Raw genomic sequence first — 17,404 nt, 5'->3', positions numbered from 1 at the left:
AGTTTCATGTATGAGATGTATTTGTTACAACATGAAACATTACAGCTTTCATAGAAGAAAGTAACTTAAAAAAAATCTTTCAAGTGAAAGTTGTGACTAGTTTAAACTCGTTGCTTCGTTCCCAATGTAGGCTAGTCCTTAGCATGTGTGCATCCTGGTGTAATCTTTAAAGCAGCAGATCTGTTAATTATCTAATATGATGATGATAGTCAATGATAGTTGACGTTTCCCTCGTGTTGATACTATTTAGTTTGTTAGCTGTTTAGTTTGCGTGCCAGCGGTCCGTGTCCGTGGGGGCGGGGTCAAAAGCAGAGGCCGTCCTATCAGCGTTCTTACCGGGTAGTCCAGCCTCCTCCCTCGAGCCCCGCCCCCTCGCTCCCTCCCTCCCTGCAGCCCCGCCTCCTCGCTCCGTCCCGGGAGCCGGAGCGGAGACCGGGCTCGTGCGTGTTCGTCACTCGGGGAGGACGGAGACGGAGACAGCGCGCTCTCGCCGGGACAGCTTTCCCGTTTCACGGCGCGCGTGGTTCGTTCTCTGAGGCTTCTTTTTATTCCTCTCGGCGGTGCTGCGGATCCCAGCGGGACAACAAGTGCGAGCCGCCGGGGGACACGAGCTCACGGTAGGACGAGCTTCGCCCGCTGCGGTTTGTCAAAGCGAGCGGTGGGGCCGACGTTGGGACACCGGAACGCCTTCAAGCTAACGGGGACATCCGGGGAAGTACAGAAGGGTTAAAATAGAAACCGTCCATCGGGGCTCCTCCGCTTCATGAAGTACACGTATCTCACACGTGCGTGTCTTCTGTTGTTTACTCTGCTGCTTCCTGCTCAAGTCATTTAGTCAGCGCGATTGATGGACCGATGAACCGAAAACCGCTGCTGCCTTCACCTGACGTCCCCCGTGGCGCTGAGTGTGTCCCCGGTGTCTCCTGACAGCCAGAGACATGTCAGAGAGCTTCCCGCAGCCTGGTCGAGGGGCGAGCGCCCAGCAGGGGCCCCTGTGTCCGTGGGCGATGCGCTTACTGCTATTATTATTATTATTGGTAGAAGCTGTGTGTCTGTTGACGGATTCCTGGTAATTGCTTTAATTAAAGGTGCAGGATGGCTGTCGCCCAAAGCCTCTCAGCGCCTCGCCGCATAATCACAGACTCCACATGAAAGACGTGGAGGAGAAGCGCCTCGTCATCACCTGCCCTGTTCCTCGACCCTCGGGATCATTACGCGTGTTGCTGTCTGCTCTCCTGGCTGTTTAAAGGCTGCGTGCACAGAGGGTGAGGAGGGGGGGAGGTAGCCGTCCTCCATGACACCAGCAGAGCCCTCAGAGCTCCTTCCCGTGTGGCAGTGAAGACCCGTCGGCCTCACTTCATTTTCATGCTGCTTTTTGTTGTGGAGGTGAACTTTGAAGTCATCCCTCCTGGCTGCAGTGAGGGAGAGACGGCTCACGGCAAACTAGCAATACATGATTTCGTAGAAACGTTGGTTGGTTTGGTGGTTTTTCTCCTCTCACTCTGCCTCCGATTGGCTGTAGCACAGCAGAACTTGTTCAGCTTATTACTGGTGTCGAGAGTTGTGTATTTCTACTGGAGGTCGTGTGTGTGGCTCCCTCGCAGCTAAGTACAATGTCCTGGTAATGGGAGGAACATGTTACATTGTTGGAAATTGACTCGTTAAGTACTTTAAGGTTCCCTTTGTGTAAATATGACACAGAAGTTGTCAAGAGACTTGAATCTGGCACCTCATGCCAGAAAGGTCACAACCTCTATCACACTGGATTGAAGAATGTGGACAGTAAAAATCTCCGATTGAATTCCAGATGCTGTAGGTTTTAGGTGACTTCGCCCCGTCTTCTTCTCTCCTCAGTCCTCCTCCTCCAGCTGCTGATGTGTGTTCAGTCATTCTGCGTCTGGACCGATTGATCGGCGTCTTTTCGAGCGTCCTTCCAGCGTGCGCTGGTGCAGCTTTTATTTTGAAGCGAGACACAAGAGCCCGCCTGTGTCCGCCCGGTCCGCCCCCGATGTCTCACCTGCCTGTCAACGCTGGCCGTTTGTACACACAGAGCCACATTCCTCGCAGCTCAAACGGCGGACCTGCTCGCACGTTTTCTTAACTCCGGAGTGCAGAAGGCTGTCTACGTATTATTGTTAACGTAGGACATGTTGATGAAGCTGTGTGCGTCCGTCCCGCCTCTTCATGTCCTGACAGGTTCCTGACAGCTGTGGGAGCCGGACTAATGACTTCATCTGGGTTTCCCTTAGCGCCCCCCTCCCCTCCCCCCCGTCGCGCTCAGGTTTCATGTGTCGCTGGACGTACGAGAGTCGCAAGTACAAACAGGCGGACGTGAAGTATCATCGGGCGCTCGGGTGCACTTGGTGCCGACTTGAACTCTTTAGTTTGAAAGAACTAAACCTGAAGTGTGTTCGTTCCACTTTTAGACGATTCCAACTGAAGTTGGTGGAAGTGAGTGACATCACAGTGCGTTTGCGTGGCAGCGGGACCACACAGAGGAACCCTTCTTCACGTGGTCTGTTGGTGGATGTTCAGAGTGCCGCAGTAATCGGTTCAGGTCTGCAGCCTCTGAAACGTCCTCCAGTTGGGGGTTTGTCTCCGTGTGGCATCTGAAAGTGGCTCCTAGTGGTTCAGTGTACCGGCGTCTCCTCACTATTTTCAGCTGTGATCGACCGATTATTCGTGTTTGCCGATGATCAGAGAGGGAAGTTCCACACCGGGAGACGGTAACCGTGAACAATGTGAGCGGAGGATCGTGCAGGGTGCGCGGCAGGGTGCGCGGCAGGGTGCGCGGCAGGGTGCGCGGCAGGGTGCGCGGCAGGGTGCGCGGCAGGGTGCACGGCAGGGTGCACGGCAGGGTGCGCGGCACGGTGCACGGCAGGGTGCGTGTCAGTCTTATGGTTCTAGCGGATCTGTTGCTTCACCGTTCCCTTGACTCTGATCATTAATGATACATCTGATACGTTATGGATTAACAGAGTAGAATCCTGCTTGTGTGGAACTTCGATTGTAAAAGCTACGATATTTCCGCTGTCTTGATCCCTGTGAAGCGTGTGGACCGTTTCACGACACAGAGAGATGCACACGTCTGTTATTGAACGGTTTCGTCCGTCTCTCGGCCTTCGCTGAATTGGCCCCTCCCACTTGCAGAAGCCTTTTCCTGCCAGTATTCGGTGACATATAGGGGCTGAAACTGCATTTTACGCCGGGTCGCGTTTGCGCCCGCTGAATCCTGTGGTTCTGAAACGACTTGATGTGACTGTTGTGACTCCGAGGAGACAGAAGCCCCGTTTCAGAGGCTCGTAATAACGCTTTATCTCAAGGCTTCTTTTTGAATACATGTTTAGTCCGTCTGCTCACTTTGCAGAACCAGTGAATTCCATGTGGTGCCGACTGTTGGCTTCCTCCTGCTGAATGGAAACGTCTCTCCTTCTCTGTCCTCCTATGACATCGCCTAAAAGAAACAAGATGCCTTGTGTACTAAATGGCCCTGGAGTATAAATATAAATGCATCACATCTTGTAGTTTCAGTGCGTAGAAGCCGTGTGTCCAAACCCCAAATGAATGCTTCCTCATTTGTAATGTGTCCAAATGAATAACGCAGCAGTTTGGCAAATATGCTCAGTATGGACACAATAATGTCCACATGGAGTTGGATTTCAGAGGACTTGCTGAGCTCGGCAGGAAGACGACTCATTGTTTGACACACGACTTTCCCTTCTTCTGTCCTGGAGCAGAAAGTCACCTAAAGTTTCCACTTTATGGCTCAGAGGCAATTTCAAACTTTTGTTTCTGTATGGAATGAATAAACAATGACTGTGGGACAGAACCTGTCTCCAGACTTTATGCTAAGCTAACAGGCTCATAGATCCATGCTGACAGGAGGAAGAGGGAAATCAATGATTACACTCAAGCCCTGTCTAATTGTCTAATAGCGGTGGGATCTAATTGATTGATCTGTATTGACTGATTTAACATGAATCTTTCCCCTGATGAGTCCTCTTCCTGTCCCGCCCCCTTTCCCCTCCAGAGGAGTGACAGTGTCCTTGCCCGGCCCGCTGGGAGAGGACCATGGCCCTGAGTGACGCCTGCGGGGACCCTCCGGCCCTCAGCAATGCCCCCTCCAACATCAGCACACCGGCCGGCGGCGGCCGGGACCCCCTCTTAACCCCCCCGGCAGACGGCGCGCCACCCAAAGCGCCGCAGAGTTCGCACGTCGTCCAGAGAGCGAACAGGCCGAGCCCAAACGGCGGTGTGGTTAAACAGAACGGCTCCCTGAGGACCCTTCCCCCGGCCGCCTCCCCCCCGCCGCCCACGGACCCCCACAGGCCGGCCAGACGCAATGGTTCCTCCTCGCCGGCCTCTTCCTCCCCTTCTCTGCATCCCCCGCCGCTCTGCTGCCAGCAGTGTCACTTCCTCCCGGCCGCCTGCTGCCCGTGCGGACAGCAGGAGTGCCCGCTGTTCCAGACCCCGCCTCCAGGGCCGGGGGCCGGCTCCGCCCCCCACCCGGGATCCGCCCCGTCCTGCCAGTGCTGCCTCCCCGCCTGCACGTACTCTCACCCCCGTCCCCCTCACCCTGCCTCCCCGCTCGGCCTCCAGCACCAGCATCACCAGCGGTGGCAGGAGCACCTCCAGAACCAGGCTGCTGGAATCAGGTACGGGGTCCATCAGTGTGTGTCCACCAGTGTGTGTCCACCAGTGTGTGTCCACCAGTGTGTGTCCATAAGTGTCTGTCCATAAGTGTGTGTCCATCAGTGTGTGTCCCCCGTCACCCACCGGTTATGCATTTCATGGTCCAAAGAGTTGCTGGTACAAGGTTTTTCCTATAAATTCTTCACAATAAAAGCCCCCCGTGCAGCATTAGTAGTCTTCTTTTATTGAAGAATAGCTGCTAGGAAAGCTCAAGTAATTTGGTGATAAACACATTTAATTTCCTATAAACTCTTCACAATAAAAGAGCCCTGTTATTTTCACTGCGTTCTCTTCCTCCCTGCAGTATTACTAATCTGCTTTTATTGAAGGATCGCACAGAACAACGCTCTGGCAATTTAGTGATAAACACGTTTAGTTTGCTATAAATTCTTCACAATAAAAGCCCTCTGTTGTTTTGGCTGCTCACGCTTTCCTCCCTATTAGAGTAATTGTTTTATTGGCGAATAGCCGCTGATAAAAGCCGCTTCCTGTAGATCCCACTGCTGTGTTCATCAGCAGCATCTTAACAGGAACCCTCTCTGGCCTTCGCTCGCCTCTGGAGACGGTGTCCTGTGCAGGGGGGGTTGGGGGGCCGGACGATGGAGACCTATCTTTGACAAACGTCATATTTCAGCTGGTTCCAGTCCCAGAGAGCGCGTAGCTGTCTGCGCGCAGCGCGGCTGCGTGCATGATTATATATTCACTGACCCCAAACAGAGGGCCTCTCACAGCCCCCCGGGCCCCCTGCATAACAACACGCCACATGCATGCATAGGGGTCGTGTTGGGCCTGGAATGCAGTGGTTAGGGGACGGGGACGCATACGGGCGGCGTTTTGGAGGTTGGGTTACCTGCAGCCGGCTCCAGTGGAGGCTTCTCACCGTTTGTCCAGACGGAAGCTTCTTCTAAGGCGTCGTGGCTCAGAGCTGCAATCTGTATCTCCAAACAGATGCAAACACATGTGGGGCAAAAAACGGCCGCTTGTTTTTAACACCCCTGGTGTCACGAGGGGGTCACAGCGGGGGGGGTCCTGCAGCTGAATCTCTTTACATTTGGCAAAACGTCCACAGTCACACAACATGTTTTTGGCTTTAATTAAAGCCTATTAAGACAATTCCACCGCAACATCCGCCGTGATGCTGCTGGCAAACTGACACGCTTACGCGTTACTTGTTTCGTTTATTACGCTCGTGGCAGCATGTCAGCGCTGACCCCTTTCATCCTGCTGTACTCGGTGATCTTCTCCTGCAGAGCCTCTGCGTGGGTGGAGCTCAGAGAGGAGGTTTCCACATGTGGCCACAGCGCACCAATGGAACGTCTGGGTGGCACCGAGACTTCTCCTCCACGCGCTCCCTTTACCTTCTACTTTACCCCCCTTTTCTTTCTCTTACTTTATTAAGTCGCCCCCCCCCCCCTTCTCTCCCCCCTCCCTCCCGGCCTCCCGTTCCACATGCGAATGGGGAGCAGATGTGCACTGGGACGTTTGCGTCTGTTGAAACCGCTCTCTTTATTTACCAAACAGGTCCCTCTTGTTCAGCGGTGACGGGTTTGAATTACGGGGCCCGGGGTCTCGCTCCCAGGCCGGCCCCCCTTCACACACTTCCCTGTGCTGTGTGTGTCACGTGGGGAGATTAGACGCTGGGAAACCGTGTACCTGTCTCACGCGTGGGGTCTTTCCCTGAACCCACACGTTAACAAAAAAAGCTCCTTCACAGCTCGCCTCCCTTCTTTCCCGCCTCGCGTTCCTGCTGGAGCTCGCCGATGGTCACGTGGGCGTCGACCACGGCAGATCTGACCGATACGATGGTGTCGGGTATCTGGTTTTCTCTGCCCAGCAGCCACAATGTGCCAGATTAGCCGGGGGATTAAATCTGTGATCACAGCGCGCACACTCTCACCCACACACTCTCACCCACACACACACACACACACACGAGTAACTTCATACGTCTTCATACGTCCGTTTCACAACGGGGGGGAGCTGATGCTCCTGTTCTCCCTGAGCATTACCGACATTAGCTGCTACTTTGTTTCCTCATCTTTCTGCTTTTGAGAGCGAGTCTAATCCACGTAGGAGATGGAGCAGACCTTCTGGAGCCGGCTGCTGTGTCTGTTAGCAGCGTCCAGTCTGTGATGGTTGTCTCTGCGAGACGATCCAGGATGGGAGACGGGCGTCTTCGGGCGGTCAGCTGGTCGGCTCGGTGGGGCCAATTGGTGACTCTGAAAGCTTGTGTGTGTGTGTGTGTCGGACCCTGTGGTCCGGGGGTCCATCGCCCGGTGAAATGTCTCACTGACTGAAGGTATCATCAGGATTTTATCCACAGTGCGTCTATTGATTCAAACACGGAGCCTTGGTGCACACTGAGCTTCTGCTTACTGACACGTGATCCACGCTGCCCGCCGCGAGGGGTTGAACACGCCTGAGACGACGTGTGCCGCGGGGAGGACGTCTCACTCTGAAACCCACTGACTCACCCCGGTTGGTTTGGGTGGGCGTCCCGCGGGGCGGTCGGCGCCGTGGTGTCCCAGCGGCAGGCTCCGGGCGCAGTGCACGCTTGGAGGCCACGGGGAGACCTGTAAGCAGATCTCAGATCAGGTGTAGCCGCGGGGCAGCCCAGGTCCAAGGAACCTGCTCCACCAGCCCCTTCCCTGACACTCAACCATCCGGGGGTCACGGCGAGTATTTAACCCCCCACGCTGCTCCCCTGGAGATGAACGTTTCTCTTCCCTCCCATTGTTTATGACAACCACCAGTTTGGGTTAGATTCACGCCTTGTCAGATAGCAAGAATTCCTTGCTCCCCCCCCGCACCCCCCCCCCCCCCCCCCCTCCTCCTCCGCCCCGACGGCGTCTCAGCAAAGGTCAGCTTTTATTATTTTGGGCAAGTTTGAGTCGCGTTGTATTTGTAGGCGCCAGTTGGTTTGGTTGCTAAGAAGCTGTGTGAAAACACGGCAACTCCAGTGTGCAGCCGTCCATCACGTATCAGCTGGAGGGTCCAAACCGTTCTTCTGCTTTACGGAGGACCACGTGTCTGCGTGGTCACCCGCCCACGTTCTTCAGCGCTCTGTTGGCGTTCATTCTGCGTCTGCAGAAACTTCGACTTCTGTATCCCTGGAACGCCTAATTCTTCTGCTTCATGTCAGTTATCTCGTCTCTCTGTCTCACTCCCCCCTCTGTCTCACTCTCTGTCTCACTCCCCCCCTCTGTCTCACTCTCTGTCTCACTCCCCCCCTCTGTCCCCCCACTGTGTCACTCCCCCTCGCTCTCCCCCTCTGTCTCACTCTCTGTCTCACTCCCCCCTCTGTCCCCCCACTGTGTCACTCCCCCTCGCTCTCCCCCTCTGTCTCACTCTCTGTCTCACTCCCCCCTCTGTCCCCCCACTGTGTCACTCCCCCTCTGTCTCACTGTCTGTCTCAATCCCCCCCTCTGTCCCCCCACTGTGTCACTCCCCCTCGCTCTCCCCTTCTGTCTCACTCTCCCCCACCTATGTCTCACTCCCCCTTGCTTCCCCCGCTGTCTCACTCTCCCCTCCTATGTCTCACTCTCCCCCTCTCTGTCTCACTCGCTCTCACCCTCTCTGTCACACTCCCCCTCTCTGTCTCACTCCCCCTTGCTCTCCCCCCTTCTGTCTCGCTCTCCCCCTCTCTGTCTCACTCCCCCTCGCTCTCCCCCCTTCTGTCTCGCTCTCCCCCTCTCTGTCTCACTCCCCCTCGCTCTCCCCCCTTCTGTCTCGCTCTCCCCCTCTCTGTCTCACTCCCCCTCGCTCTCCCCCCTTCTGTCTCGCTCTCCCCCTCTCTGTCTCACTCCCCCTCGCTCTCCCCCCTTCTGTCTCGCTCGCTCCCTCGCTCTCCCCCTCTGTGTCTCCCCCTCGCTGCACAGGCAGCTGCAGGCCTCAACCAGCAGGCCTTTGTCTGACAGTGATGGTGTGTTTCGGGGTGTCAGCTCGACGAGGCTTTGCACATTATAAATAATAAGTGTTTGACAAACCGCACAATATCTCCTTCCCACAGGGCTTGCAATCTTCTGTATATAGTGTGTGTGTGTGTGTGTGTGTGTGTGTGTATACTGCATGCATAGAAACCCAATTCAATAATCGTTTTAGACTCAGAATAAACCTGCGTTCTCTTTGCTGAACTCCTTATTGTACAGAAGTCCACCAGAAAACGACTCCTGATTTATTCCCTTAGTGAGATGAACGTATGTCTCCGTCTGTAGTTTCAGGTCCTGATCTTCATTTAGTCAAATAGACCATAACCAGGGTATGCTTTAGGGCGGGACTACCTTGTGATTGACAGGTTGCTGCCACCATCAGAGCCGTATACTTCATCACTCCTCCACCTTTCAAAAGCTTGAACTCCAGAACTCTAGTGGCCGAAGCGATGGGGGACAACTAGGTCCTCTTCAAGCTGACGTTGGGGCTTTGTTGGCAAGTTGCCGTAGTTGAAGCTCAGGCACATTCAAACCTTTTCACCCGTATCCTCATTGGTGCTGATGTGTGACAAACCAGCGGTCAGGTCTACGTTCAGCTAATAGCACCATCCACGTGGTGCAAACCCAAACCACATGAGGAGGTTGCAGTCTGCTGAGATGTATGGGTGTATTTTGCGGCTCCTGGGGTTTGGGTGGAGGCTGCGTGATGGATGCAGGAGGTTAATCTCAAAAGTTATCCCAGGATGGATGAGTGACGCATGCAGACATTTGAATAGAATACAGGTGTTCTTTTAGGCATGACTGTGGTGAGGGATTCTACAGCTGACTTGTCCCTCGCTCTGATCCATGAAGATATGACAGCTTGTATCTTTAGTTTGTCCACTGAGGTCGCGACCCAGAAGGTTGAGAATCACTGAGTTAGAGGACCAATCGGTCGTCTCCTTCCACCGACGTTCCTTTAGTGGATTTTCCTGCTGCCGTTAAACACACAATGTAACAACGTTGCTTTGATTAAATCCACTAATCGATAGTTTACTGAGTGAAAGAATATGTGGTCAAAGTCCAGGGCTTGTTTGGGTCAGGAGCTGGTTCCGTGGTGGTAGTCCCGCCCTCCCACAGCGGGATTACTTACTTTACCGCCTTCTTTCTTTCTCTCTTGAACCATCTTCATCTCTCACCTCCCCGACGTTCAGAAGGTCCTGAGTTTGAAGCAAAGCGCATAGAGGGAGCCGTCCCACACCAGAGGCCCCACGCTGTCCCAGGAAGGCGGATCAGAGCCTGGAGTGAGCAGGACGTTGTCAGAACTTCTCCTCAGCAGCTCGGCTGGCGGCTGCAGGCTGGTCGACATCGTCAGCCACTCTGAAAGGGAGCGGTTTGTCGCTGTGGCTGCTGCAGGCTTACAGATGACGAGCAGTGGCTACGTAGAAAAATCAAAAAGCAAATGGTCTCTGCAGACTAAAATAACCTGAGCAGCTCTGCCACATGGAGTCGATTAGGGAGGCAGCACAGGCAGCGCTTCTCTACATGCTGCTGTGTGTAAACGAGATGTGTATTGGTTTATTTAGCTTTAGTACGGATACGTACAGGAGATAATAATAATAATAATAATAATAATGGGCTCGGTCCACACCAGATGTTGATTAAAATAACAGCATTTATTCTACAGGGTGTCATTTAGCAGCTCCACCATGAGGAACACTGCATGTTGGCATTGAAAGTCCCCTGGTGATACCTCTGCTGACCACAACGTATCGAGGGAACGCTGGGACCCACGGGGGCAACAACTGCCCTCAGCTTCACCGCCGCTGACTTTCCCCTATAAGCTGTGATGGTTCAGGAGATGATGGAGGGTTGTGTGGGGGCTGATTTGTGTTTTCTGTTGGATGACGCGTATTCTCCTGACGTCTCCATCATGAGTCACAAGCTTTTTATCGCACCGCTGTCCTTTAGTCCACGTTCTCAGTCACTCCTCCAAAATTGGCAAGTAGTCGCGTTTACATTCATTCCACCTCCCCAAGTGGAGAACTAGAGAGTGAACCCGCCTGGTGTCTTCTTCAGTAGGAGGTATCGGCTGCAGGAGGACGTTAATGCAACTGTGCTGCATTGGTTCGTCCTCTGCGGGTCCTCTAGCCCACACGTGTCCCCTCAAACGTAGCTTATGGTTGGCAAGTAAAGGAGGATTTCTGCATTCAGGTTTTCCAGTTATTCCCGCTGGAATGACATCAGTTATAGACCACGTTTTCATTTCTGCGTACGCAGCCCCCCAAGCTGTACACCAGTTCTGATGGCACCGGACCATTTGGGACAGAATAGTAATGTGCTGACCAGCTGCTCCTCTCGTCTTTGTGAACCTGAAGCCATGAAGACGAGGGAGGAGCAGCCATAATAAAGAGGTCACACGGACTGACCTCTTGCAGCTATTGGCTACGGTGGTGAGGTCCCGTACGCCGGGAAGTTGCGCGTCCGTAATCGCCTGTGTCTCCTGTGAGGGGACAGTGTCCCCACGCGCCTGTTGGACACGTGATGCCCTGTGAATCCCACCGTGTTACTGCTGCTGACATTAATGTACCTCACAACGTCTACTTTAGCTAACTTGTTAGCATTAGCCTCGTGACGTAGTCTCCTCAGAGAGATTACACTTGAAGATGTGTTTGTCAAATGAGGTAGACGGTGTATTGGAGATCGTATAGAGGCACAAGGCGTCCACCTAACAGCCGCCGTCTTGTTTTATAGGGTTACAAGTTTCCACTGAAGGATTTTCTAACTTGTTTAGAGAAACCGGCTCCATCCTTATTCATTTATTCAACCCACTTATGCCACTAAAAAAGCCCGATTTAGACTTTCCTGTCTGCATCTGCATAGAGGTCATAATGAAACACACTCACAGGCATATTGATGTTGACTTCTCTCTCAGGACGCCGCTTTGTATAAATATACACCCACAAGCCCGACTAGTGGCGTCCATTGGTCACACGGGTGATCTGGACCTACGGTGTCCTGCTTTGGTCCGACCCGGGAGGAGTCCTGCACCCCATCTTGTGTTTTTGAAAACACCTCAAACGTGCCAGAAAATGATTGCGCGTGTGATGAGCTGTTTAGTGTTCTCGCACATACAAATATCCCATGAACTTAAAAAATACTGTCGTAGTTTTAAAACACTGGAAAATAAAACTATCTCTTAAAATATTCCACGATGGCAACAATACCTACAAAACTATCCTTTACCTACGAAACACCAGAACAGCTGCATACAATCAAGCCTAGTTAACCTTTTTGTTTCTTCTGTTCGTGGAGAATACTGTTAAATTCGAGCATTATTATCATTGAGTATATATTGTGGTAAGTGTGAGTGTATAGAAGTCAGCTTTGTTGCTAAAAGCGTCTTTCAAGTGCTTGTCAGAAAGCCACACGTTAGGTAGCTCAGTGTTTCTCTTTAGGTCGTGACCTTTTGTCCAGGGGAGCCCTCAAAGACGCCGGTGTGTCGGCCTCCTCACACACCACCTGCTCCTGCGCTTCCCCCTCCGTCAGCGCGCCGCTGCTCCGTGTTTACCTGTTTAATTATCCTCAATCGCTCCCCCCGCGGTGGATCGGATGACACGGAGGTGTTGGAGAAGAGCGGCAGCGGTTGAACCTGGAGCCTCGCCATCCTCAGTCGGCTCCGACTGTCTCCACGGCAACCGGCCTCATGCAGTAGTCACCAGCACGCCGGCCTGCTCCGCTCCGACGGCGTTGTGCTCATTTGTTTTAGTCGACCGCTTGAGCCCAAAAAGGTCCTGGAGTTGCCTCGTCTTGAATTCTTCTCCCTTCGTTGCCTGGAAGCGTGTTCGTATCTGCTGTTAGGAGTCCGGGGGCCAGATAGCCAGCTGAGTTATGCCGCGCGTCTTTCCAATCGGCTGAAGACGGATACGCATTGGAGCGCCGCAACCCTAAATCTAAAACAGACCTTCAGAAGACGGATAGATATGTCTGAAAGCTCTCCAGTGAAACCATTCCAGCTATTTCCAATAACTCCTCCTGTCCGTTTTGGGGCCATATCTGTGTCCTGAGGTCTGCAGGCAGAGGCCATACATGGAGAGCACAGCGAGAAGAATGAAGAATATTCCCCTGGCAGTGAGTTCAAAGTCGGGGGGGGGGGGGGGACGTGGTTTTCATTAGGCCTTTATACCAGGTTAAAGGTCACGTAATGAAGGGAAGGTCCTCTTATTGTTATATAGTTCAGGAGAGGTCTCCTGTAATACAAGAAACCTCATGTGACTTTTCCACATATGTCAACCTCCGTGACGTGTTGGCGTGTAATTGCATTTGCAAACTGCTTCGCATCCGACCGTCATATTAATGTGTCCAGTGAAACACACAACCCCCCCCAGTCAAACCCTCAGCAGTTACTCAAGTTAATGTCAGCCAATTAGAACATTCCGCAGGTTTTACTCAAAATACGGAAGAATAATTCATTTGGGCCAAATCGGCCAAACCTCCGGCGGGACCAGACTCCAGAGGGCTCGTACTTTGTGTTGTGGAATAGTTTGCCGTGTCCGTTTTCCACGTTGTGGCGCCGGCTCCCTTCTTCTGTCCTTGTCCACCAGTGCCGTCCCCCCCCCCCCTCAGCCTCTCAGCCATCTGCCTTCAGCCCTGCTGTGATCCGGGGGCCGTATCTGGTTCCCCGTCTCCCCCCTCGCCCCCCTCGCCCATACCGGACACTTCCCCTCGACTCCCAGGAGTAACGCCCAGAAGCCCTGATGGATCCCGAGCAGCTGAAGGCCTCTGCGTGCGTGCGTGCGTGTGGAGACCCTCCCCAGCAGGATCTTCACGTCTTCTGGTCCTGCTGTGTGTGCATCAGAAGGCCGAGTACTGTGAGCACATCTGTAACATGTGAGAAGCCCTTTAAACGGGGAGCAGAGGGTCTTATGAGAAGTGCTTTTGTCTGTTTGAATGTTTCCAGTGGCCCCGAGGAAGGAAAGATGCGTCGTTATCGCCGGTTGTTTTCACTTCGACATGTAAGCCTGACTTATCTCCCTCTTTTTGTTTTTCAGCCCCCCGAGGCCTTTTCGATTCCCCAAAAGGTGAGAGCTGCCAGGAGCTGCCTGTCTTTCCCTCTCCTCCTCTTTTATTCCATTTGTGTCACCCATCCATCACTGCCCCCGCGCTGCCGCCATCCCTCAGCTCTGAGTCATGCGCTATCGGTGGGGGTCCCTGCAGCCGGGACCTCCTGGCCCTCCGTATCGCTGCAGGAACCTCACCCAGCAGGCTGTCTAAAGCTCTGCAGCTTGTTCTGTGCTCTTATGGCGGTTCAGGTCCAAATAGCACCACATACGTCCCACAGTGATGGGTTTGGCCGGACTAGATCTTTGACACTGATAACTGACGTCGCCGCCTTCACACACTCCCTTCCTGTTTGCAGCTACGCCGAGCTGATAGCCGATTGGCCCGTGGTGGTGCTGGGCGTGTGCACGGTGCTCATCGTGGTGTGTGCCCTCGTAGGCATCCTGGTGCCCGACCTGCCCGACTTCTCCGACCCACTGCTGGTGAGTACGGCGCAGGTGGACCAAGCCGAGGCAGCGACGGCATGCGCGGATTAGAGAGAATACACGCCGGCGTGAAACGGCTGCTACTTCTGTCTGATTCCAGCTCCAGAAAGAATCCTGTTCATAAGTCTGACTCAGCTATTTTTAAGTTGAAAGAGGTGACGGCGCTGCATGTGTTGTCCAGCTCGTGGTAATGGACAGAAGTTCCATTTGATTTTCCTCAGGACCTGACGGCTGCCACAGCTTCACTGGTCCACTTCCTGTCTATGCTCTTACATCATCATTACAAAGGGATGTCAGCTTGTTGCTCTCGGGTTGTTTGTGCACCACTGGCTCGCATTCATGTAAACTTGTTTCTCCTGCCGTTTGCTGTCTTTGTTCCCCAAAAGGGTTTTGAGCCACGGGGAACAGCCATTGGCCAGCGACTGGTCACATGGAACAACATGGTGAAGAACACCGGCTACAAGGCCACGCTGGCCAACTACCCCTTCAAATACGCTGATGAGCAGGCCAAAAAGTAACGTGGCACACGTCTCCTCCCACTATTCCAACATCTGTAATTACTGTCATCCTTCTTCTTCATGTACTCATTTACTGAACGTAGATTCATGATCCACCACCACCGCCCCCCTTAAACTGGGGGGGCGTTTCAACAGCCACAAAGGAGGGTGAGGATTCTGTTGACCACTGAAAGAAAAGGAATGCACAATAGAAGATGTGTCCTCTGATCAAGAGCCAGTCTGTGTCCCCGTGTCCCTGTGTCCCTCTCTCTGGTTAAACTCACAGTATGTTCGTTCCTCTCCATCCAAGCCACATTCCAAAAGGCGGCAGTGTTTGGTCTTTGTCCTGAAGGAGCGTGGGATCATGGGAGTTGTTGTCTTCAGCTTCTCCCTTTAGGGTTCCCTCAGTGTTCACAAGGTTTGGACTGTAGACGTCTTCTCCGCTTTGGACCAGTGAGACATCAGAACAGAGTCCCGTCAGAAAGATGAACCATTCTCTGATGGCGGTCTAAGGGGAACTGGGAGGGACTGAGGGGGTCTGGGGAGGGACTGAGGGGGTCTAGGGGGGGTGTGGGGAGGTCTGATGGGGACTGGGGGGGGGGGCTGGGGGGACTGAGGGGGACTGGGGAGGTCTGATGGGGACTGAGGGGGTCTGGGGAGGTCTGATGGGGACTGAGGGGGACTGGGGGGGGCTTAGGGAGTTTGGGGGGGACTGAGGGGGTCTGGGGGAGTCTGGGGAGGTCTGATGGGGACTGGGGGGGGGGGGGACTGGGAAGGTCTGATGGGGACTGGGGGGGGGGCTGGGGGGGACTGGGGAGGTCTGATGGGGACTGGGGGGGGGACTGAGGGAGTCTGGGTTCACGTTTGCTCAGCCTTAAGTCTTAAGACTAAAATCCTACATCCCATTGATGAAAACCCAAGTGAATGTAAGATAATCCCACATTTATGTGTCTGTGTTCATCGACATCTACGGTTTCCTTTTTCAATCATCTTTGACCCGCAGGGCCGGGTTTGTCTCGCTGTCTCTGATGAGGGACATTGACATGGCAGGGAGGTCATATCCCCCCACGGTGCTGATGAGGCCGCGTCCTCCTCCCCGTCTGTGGCGCCCTTTGTCCTCCCTGTCTGTCCTCGGATGTAATTGTGGGGGCACAAGAGGGGCCTCTGCTGCTGTCAGCGAGCATCCCTGCCTTGTCCCCGCCCCGGCCCCCGCCCCCCTTCTGTCTGTCAACCCGCTGATTACGCTGCCCTCCGGCTCTCGTCCCCCAAAGACAAACCTCCTGTCTACACTGGACCCTAATCCTCACCGGCTCCCTTAACACACACCGTTCTCCGGGACCCCCCCGCTCAGTCAGATCCACTATTAGGATTATTACGTCACGACCCGGCTCTCACGACGGGGAGACGCAGGGTGTAAGGATACAACTCAGGGGAAGTTATATGTTAACTGCAGGAGGGGGGCATTAAACCCCGAAACACAAACTGGGAACCGTTACAGCTGACCTGGAAATTGATGCCAAATGTTGTGATAGTGAGCTCATTAAAGACACATTAAGAGGGGGGAGGAGGCCATTAATGCTTCTTTAAGCATCGTGCCAGGGACAGGACTCCTCTGCTCCCATAGACATCTATGAGGAAATGACTCTACTTCTCTGTAGTGACCAGCAGGGGGCGACTCCTCTGCTCCCATAGACATCTATGAGGAAATGACTCTACTTCTCTGTAGTGACCAGCAGGGGGCGACTCCTCTGCTCCCATAGACGTCTATGAGGAAATGACTCTACTTCTCTGTAGTGACCAGCAGGGGGCGACTCCTCTGCTCCCATAGAAGTCTATGAGGAAATGACTCTACTTCTCTGTAGTGACCAGCAGGGGGCGACTCCTCTGCTCCCATAGACGTCTATGAGGAAATGACTCTACTTCTCTGTAGTGACCAGCAGGGGGCGACTCCTCTGCTCCCATAGAAGTCTATGAGGAAATGACTCTACTTCTCTGTAGTGACCAGCAGGGGGCGACTCCTCTGCTCCCATAGACGTCTATATGTTCATCCCAGATGGGGATGGCAAAAGAAACTGCAAACTAAGGCTCCCGAGTAGACCGAGGACTCGGTGGCATCCAAATATAATGACGAGGTTCTTGAGCAAGCAGCAATAAATGTTCCTACAGTTTGCTGGACCCTCTCACATGAACGGAACCTTCCACACGACTGCAAGGCACAGATTGTAGTTCCAAGCCAAACATGACATTCCATCTGTGGTATTTTGGCAACCCCCAAGTAATGTTTACAGGGCTAACCTTCTGTTTCTTCTTCTATGGCTGTATTAGTCACCACGAACCCAGGTGGCCCAAGGACCACAGTGATAGAGACAAACGACAAGCAGAGTGGGACTTCAGTAAAGAGTTCTTCTGTGATGTGCCAAGTAAGAACACGCAAATGACACCAATTCAATTCAGACCGGGGAGCTCCCTGAGCAGCCCCAAAGCATCCTGGGTAAACTCAAATGATGCTCGATAGTGTGTGTGTGTGACAGAGATCAACAATGAGATTGTTTAGGACCTAGGAGAACAATTGACCTTCCCAATGGTTTTCCCAATTGAGTAACAAAGGCCTTTGCTCATGCAGGTGACCGTTACTCTAGACTGGTGTTCACATCAGCTGAGGGGAAGAACCTGTGGAGCATTCAGGCCATCAAATCTATGTGTAATCTGGACAACTCGAGGGTGCGTATTGCAGCACAATGCTCCATACAGCTGATGAAAC

The 17,404-nt window shown here is 53.4% G+C and overlaps 1 protein-coding gene across 9 annotated transcripts in view; it reads left to right on the top strand.

Annotated features, from left to right (window-relative positions):
- The window catches only part of disp1 (dispatched homolog 1 (Drosophila)), a 49,226-nt gene that overhangs the window by 27,696 nt on the left and 4,126 nt on the right, over positions 1–17,404 (top strand). For 4 of the 9 annotated variants that reach the window (XM_078093910.1, XM_078093912.1, XM_078093913.1 and 1 more), the window contains 6 exons: positions 4,031–4,655; positions 13,652–13,681; positions 14,020–14,143; positions 14,368–14,660; positions 16,969–17,063; positions 17,267–17,364. In XM_078093910.1, coding sequence (XP_077950036.1) covers positions 4,072–4,655; positions 13,652–13,681; positions 14,020–14,143; positions 14,368–14,660; positions 16,969–17,063; positions 17,267–17,364 — 1,224 coding nt within the window. In that variant the 5' untranslated portion in view covers positions 4,031–4,071. Of the gene's footprint in view, positions 1–408; positions 618–4,030; positions 4,656–10,570; positions 13,491–13,651; positions 13,682–14,019; positions 14,144–14,367; positions 14,661–16,968; positions 17,064–17,266; positions 17,365–17,404 lie in introns of those variants that run through there. The other 5 variants (XM_078093915.1, XM_078093911.1, XM_078093916.1 and 2 more) reach the window with 5 other exon arrangements.

The sequence above is a fragment of the Gasterosteus aculeatus genome, chromosome 18 (genome assembly GCF_964276395.1).
Source record: "Gasterosteus aculeatus chromosome 18, fGasAcu3.hap1.1, whole genome shotgun sequence".
Lineage (NCBI taxonomy): Eukaryota > Metazoa > Chordata > Actinopteri > Perciformes > Gasterosteidae > Gasterosteus > Gasterosteus aculeatus.
The sequence above is the reverse complement of the archived record's forward strand: the minus strand, read 5'-3'. Positions and strand labels throughout refer to the sequence as shown.